The 6,994-nt window shown below is 34.9% G+C and overlaps 1 protein-coding gene across 18 annotated transcripts in view; it reads left to right on the plus strand.

The window, feature by feature from the left end:
* KIF21A (kinesin family member 21A) overlaps nt 1-5,656 on the plus strand; it is a 172,279-nt gene extending 166,623 nt beyond the window's left edge. For all 18 annotated transcript variants that reach the window (XM_082419234.1, XM_082419230.1, XM_082419240.1 and 15 more), the window contains one exon: nt 4,387-5,656. In XM_082419234.1, the coding sequence (XP_082275360.1) occupies nt 4,387-4,480 (94 nt within the window). In that variant the 3' untranslated portion in view covers nt 4,481-5,656. The remainder of the gene's footprint in view (nt 1-4,386) is intronic.
* Nucleotides 5,657-6,994: the final 1,338 nt, after the last annotated feature.

The following is a 6,994-nucleotide window of genomic DNA, read 5'->3' on the forward strand; positions in this document are numbered from 1 at the left end:
TTTCTAAAAGGTTTTTCCAGAAAGGCAACAAACCTGTCATTCTTCACATTTAGACCAATTCATTAAAAAAAAAAAAAAACAAAACTTTGTGCATCTTCCACCTCCTTTAAAGTTTAAGTACATAGTAATAATATCTACTTCCCTCTTAAGATGGCTGGATTGATTAATTTATTTGCTCATTTGCTTATTCAAGATGAATCTCCTATGTGCCAGGCACTGTTCCAGACCCTTGGGAATAGAGAAGTGAACAAAATAGATACAAACCGTAGTTTCATTCTAAGGAGGAGTAAAGAAAATAAATAAGTAAAATATGTTACATGGTGAGAGGTGCTATGGAGAAAAATAAAGCAGGGAAGGGGGATGAGAGCATCACTGGGGGGCAGGGGTTACACAATAGAGTGGTCAGTGAAGGCCTTACTGAGAAAGTGACATTTAAGAAGATGTTTGAAGGAGGTGTAGAGATGTGACCATAAAAATGACATAACATGTATATAAGTACTTTGAAAAGGAAAGCATATATACTAACTGTAATGTGAGGTGTTCATCTCATTCAAATAAAATGTAATTTCTCATGAATATCTATCTTGAAAATCTCCCTATGTGATTTGCATACCAATTATGTTACTTAATTTGACCGAATGCTTGATTCGTCTGTCCTAAATGCACGATTACCCTGATTTTATTTTGAAACCTCTGCTATATTTCTCTGGTGTCTCTTATTATTTGTGCTGTTTCCATTGAATCCCTCTTCTCATTTAGATTTACTTTCTCTCATCTCTAAAGTACATCAAAGCCAATTTCTTTTGTGTTTTTCTAAGGTGCTTACCTTTGGTGCTTCATTGATGCTATTTCCAAGATGCATTACTTTCTTAAGAGTCATCACTTTTATTTGTTCCCTTGGAAATTTGTTTTGTCCTCACAATTTATGGGAAATAAATTAATATCCCTCAAAACTGTGGGACACACAAGATAAGACTATAAAAGTATTATGTATCACTGATACAGTTTTATTTTTGAAGAATTGAAATTTTTCTCAGTTTACCCATGGAGCATCAGATGCAGATGTATTTACCATGTAACATAAAATCAGGAAAATAGTCAATAAAATCAGAAGGCCTATTTTCAAATTGGTGCTCCTTATTTGTTATCTAACAAATGTTTGTATAGGGCTTAGTATCTACCAGGCATTGTTCGAAGTGTTTTCAGGCTTTAACTCATTTAGTCTTCATAAGAACTCTAGAAGGTGAGTATTATTATAATCCCTATTTTATAGGTGGGACTTTATAATTCAAAGTCCTTGTATAAGTAATTCTATCATATCTGATTTCTGGATCTGTTGTCACGGATTGATTTTTCTTATGATTATGGGTCTTATTTTTTCTGCTTTTATGTCAAGTAACATTTTATTGAATGTTGAACATTAATTATAGTATTGTGTTTTGAGTATCTGGATTTTGTTGTATTCCTTTAAAGAGTATTGGGCTTTGTTTGTCAGGCACATAAGTTACTTGTGGTTCAGCTCATATTTTTGAGACTTGTTTTTAACTCTTCTTGGAGTTCTACTGAATGTCTTGAATGTTCCCTGAACATCTCACAGCCCTTTGTGAACTCTGGGATTTGTTTGACTTATACTCACTAGTAGTTTTTTGGTCTGGCCTTATAGTCTGATTCTACTCATGTGCAGCTTAGCCTTCAGTCAAAGGCATTAGGGGACCCCTATGTAGATTGATGGAATTCTTTTCCTATATAGCTCCATAGTTCTTTTTGCATAGTTCTCTCTCTTCTCTATCTGGTTCTACAAATTCCAACTATTTCACACTTCCCAGATTTTTATTACTATCTCTTCAACTCTGATTCTGTGATTTTTCTGCTTGGTTTCCCCATGTTGCTGTAGTCTAGAAAGTGCTGCCAGACTGAGAACCAGGGCCATCACAGAGCTCACCTTCTCTGTTTCCCTTTTCTCAGGGATTACAGGCCTGAACTACCCATTGCCCAGTTTCTGAAAATAGTTGTTCCATATATTCTGTCAAGTTTTCATTTTGTTTACAACAGGAGCGCTAACCTGGCACAAGTTACTCTGTCATGACTAGTAGTGTAAGTTTGTTCATCTTAGACTTCATATGTCCAAAAACTCCTGACCTTCCTAAGAAACCTGCTCATCCTAAAGCCTTCTCCATCTCAGTTTATGGCTTGTCTGTCTTCTCTGTTGCTTAGTTTAGAAACCTTCATTCCTCCCTTTCTTTCACACTCCGTATCCAATTCATCAGCAAACTCTGTTGGTGTTCTACCTTTAAATTATATCTAGAATCTGACCACTTCTCACCATGCCTTTTGCTGCCTCACTGACCCTAGTCACCATCAGCTCTTGGATTACTACAGTAGCCTCCTAAACAAGGTCCGTTGCCCATATGTAGTCTATTCTCAACACAGACACCAGAGTAATTTTTTAAAAATACAAGTCAGATCTTATTCCTTCTCTGCTCAAAACCTTGCATTGGTCATCCATTTTATCTAAAGTAGAGGCCATTACTTAATCTGACCCTTCGAGCATTTATCTCTCACCTTACCTTCTAGTACCCTCTGGCGTGCTCCTTCTCTTACAACACCAATAACATCTTTGCTGGTTCTTGAACATATCAGGCTCACTCCAACCTTAGGACATTTGCCCAAAGTGCCTTCAGAGATCCTGATCTTCTAATGTCTTTCTTTCTCAATAAGAATAACCTTGCCATTTTATTTAAAATTGTGATCTCTCCTATCAACTACCACTCCTGATCCTGATCCCCTTTGCCATACTCTTTAATTTCTCTATAACATTTATTACTTTCTAATAAACTTTGTAATTTAATTATTTATTAAGTTTTATTGTCTGTCTCCTTTTGCTAGAATATATGATCTACAAAGGCATAAGGTTGTGTTTTTTATTTATTTGTTTATTTTTAATTGATCCCAAGCACCTAGAATAATGCCTAGAACACTGCAAGTTCCCAATAAACATTTGTTGAATGGATGGTTGTATAAATAAATGGAATGGATAAATGGGTGGATGAGTGAACATATCCCCTTCTGTTTTCAGTTACATGTGCTGTGTGGGATGGGGAGAGATTATTATTTCCCCCCAGTTTTATTGATATATAATTGACATACAGCACTGTGTAAGTTTAAGGTATACAGCATAATGATTTGACTTAAATATATAATGAAATGATTATCACAATAAGTTAGCATCCATCATCTCATGTAGATACAAAAAAAAAAAAGAAAAGGAAAAGAAAAAAATATGATTTTTTTTACCTTGTGGTAAGAACTCTTAGGGATGAGGAGATTGTTGATTAAAAATTAGAAAGCCTGGATTCTAGGCTCAGCTCTGTACTCTACTATATTACATTGAACAAGTCACTAAACTTTCTTTATCCTCGAAATGGACTACATAATCTTTGAAATACTTTTTAACTATACAATTCTATGGCAACTCGTTCTTTTGGCTTTGGGTTTGTTAGGAAGTGGGAGAAAAGCAACACTCACTTTTTAGAGCCACGAGAGACATGGTAAGAAATGTGATTGTGTAATGACTAGTCCCCAAAGCCCACATGTTAAGTGAATAAAAATAAGTTTTCTCAGAAAAGCTTTGAATTGTCTATGTTCTATGATAGGCAGAATGTTAGACTACTTCTTAGTAGCCTCCTGCTTTTTCTGTGGGCTTATGTTGATTTAACCTGAACATAATTCTTCCTGAATATCAACAGATTCACCAACTCCCTGGAATTCCTGCCCTGGCCCCCTCACTGTGATCTTACTCTGGGCTCTTATGCCTGAAGACCTCTGACCATGTCATATCAGTAAAGTCTTTAACAGATGGAGCCAGACTGCCTGGTTTCAAATATTGGCACTATCACTTACTTTGTGATCTTGGGCAAATTTTTTTTTTTTTTTTGGCCGCACCTTGAGACATGTGGAACTTCCCCAACCAGGGATCGAACCCACGCTCCCTGCAGTGGAAGGGCAGAGTCAACCACTGGACCACCAGGGAAGCCCGATCTTGGGCAAATTAATTAACTTCTTTGGACCTCAATTTGCTCATCAATAAATAGGGGAGAATAGCATTATCTATATCTTATGATATGTAAAGAGAATTAAATGCATTAATGTATGTGAGGGAAACATAGTAACAATACCTGGCATACAGTAAGCCCTTGATAATATGAACTATTTTTAATTTCATTATTATGGGTACCTGTTTGATATACCTATGGGACAATGTATATTTTTACTTACATCTATTAGAGATCTTTTCAGAAAATGTTTCCATGATAAGTAATTCTATGAACTATTTCTTTATCTTTCCACCTCTTTTCACATGTTCATTTTTAATTTATTATTGTGTAGTGATCGAACTGTGAGAATTTGGAAGAGTCGAAATTTGCAAGATGGTCAGCTCTTTGACACAGGAGATCCGGTGGAAGATATTGCCAGTAGTTAAACATGAATGAAGATAGTCATAAACTGAATACTGTGATTATACTCTATGTTCTTTATGGAAAATGTTGTCCTGCATTTATTAGGCAAAAACTTGTGAATGGGATTAACTGGAAAATATATCTGAATCCAACTGCTGAATATAAATGGTATTCTAATAAAATTGTGTACTATCCTGTGTGCTTAATTTTAATATCTACCAATGCATATATAACCTATAATTGATATGCTGCTTGATTTGCACTTATATCGTGGCTGGATTTTTATGCCTAGCTATAAAGAACATCTTCAAATTATTTGAAGTACAACATGTCTGCTTTTGTGACAGTCAGAAAATACACTTGGAATACAAAGCAACCCACTGTTAACTCATTCATATAGTCTGTTCAGATGATTTACATATTTAAAACATATTGAGAATGTTAATCAAACATTGGTTTGTCTGGTATTTATATCAGTCTACAGAGGGTTCCCAAATTTAAAAGCTCTTTTAATGTAATGGAAAAAAGGTATGAGAATATTATTGATGGTGATTTTTCATAAAATGGAATTAACTTTAATCTGCTAACAAAGAATGTTAAACAGACTGTGATAGATGTCGACATTTACTTGTATTGACCAAAGTTTTGCAGGTGTGCTATATTCTGTGCTCAGGACTAAAATGCTGTTAAATTGTTTTATTAGTGCTGTGCATACATTCTGTGATGGGAAACATTTTTGATGTCCTAACAGAAATATATTTTGATCTATTTTCCTATGGAGTTGTTTCTATTATCACCCTTTAATTTCATTTTTATTTAATAGTAGTATTTCTTTCCCTTTTTATCTAATTTTTTGTATGCTGCTAAATATATTTTAAATGTACTGTGTTTGCAAACCTTGGTAGCTATGATGAGAACTATATCACCTTCAGTGAGGAAAGCTATGTAAATAGGTAGATTGTAAAGAAAGAATGTCTTATGTTGTAACTATGAATTTTTAAATATTGTAGATTGGATTTTGCAAAAGGATGTATAATTTATCTGTCTGCTCAGAATATTAATTTGTAAATTCTGCAAGTTTAGTTTTTATGTGGATGGTATGACACTTGAAATATTGTCTTGTGATCTTTTTCCCCAAAAATATTTGTCTGTAAATGAAAGCTTAGCTAGGGCTTAAATAAACATGTCGCTGTGAATTATTTTTATTCTCTTGTTCTTTTCCTAATATGAAAATGGCCAGTGTTTGTTTGTAAAACTTTATTTTATCTGTGTGATATAAGGAAAGACATTTTCTTGTTATCCAGTGCTACATATGCATTCCTTTTTTTGCTCACTAGACGTGAAATATTCTTGAAAAATATAAACCATAACTTAATCTTGAGGAACCAAGGAAACTCACTATTTAAAGGAATTAAATCAAACCATATAGTTTAGGGATTTGAACATAGATGGTTGAACAAGTGAAAAATATTCCCATAACAGTTAGGACAATAATGACCTTGGTTACTTGGAGAGGAAATGGAAGGCATGGTGACTGGCAGGTGTTGCAGGAGGTGAGTTGGGAATGTAGAGGGGTGTGGAGGTCCTAGAAATGTTCTATTTCGTGACCTGAGTCCTAAGTGACATATTAAACTGTAATGTATTTCTTTCCTATTTTATATACGTATGCTATATTTCACAGTGAGATATATATATATATATATCCCTTCTTTATAAGTTATATATATATATATATATATATATATACTTAAAGAAGGGATTTTCCTATAAAGAGAAACTCAGCTACTTTGTAATTTGTAATTTTGCCTCCTTCCCTGGAGGAAGATACTATGCCAATACCTGAGAGAGATTGTCCGGACTATTTTGAATTTAAATACTCTTGGGGTGTTTCTTTTCATGGGACTGTTGCTCAACAGTTCATTTTCTGGACAATTTATTCAATAAACGTTTATTGAGCATATACTGGGCCAGGTACTGGAGATGGAAAAAATAACAAGACTGAGATGATGCTTGCCCTCTGGGTGGAGAGAGATGATAATTACACAACAGCCTAGTAAGTGCTCTGATAAGGAAAATCCAGGTGCTCGATACCTATTAAAGGCATTCGACCCTAATTGTGAGTTCAATTAGAGGTCTTTTATGTGGTCCTGAGCACTGTGTTTGCTTATGCAGAACACAAAGCCCAGTGTCTATTTTACCTTTTAAAATGCTGGAGGCTCAGAGTTAATATGAATCAAGTAATTTAAATGAATATGTAAATGAGGCAGTTCTCTTAAAGACTTACATTTTGAAAAATGTTGGAGGAGTTCATCAAGAGGACATGGCCGCCGATTGATTCTCAATCTGGACCTAGGCAATTAGAGGTTTCTCACCCCCTTCCCTGTCCTTGTAAAGTATATTCCACTCACGTACCTTCCACTCACCATTCCCATAGCCAGAGCTGTTTCAAGGATGCAGCCTTGAGAGAGCAATGTGTTATTTGAGACCATCTGGACGGTATATATGACTGAACCCAGTTAAGGCCTCTATATACACTT

The sequence above is a fragment of the Balaenoptera physalus genome, assembly GCF_965194825.1.
Source record: "Balaenoptera physalus genome assembly, chromosome: 13".
Lineage (NCBI taxonomy): Eukaryota > Metazoa > Chordata > Mammalia > Artiodactyla > Balaenopteridae > Balaenoptera > Balaenoptera physalus.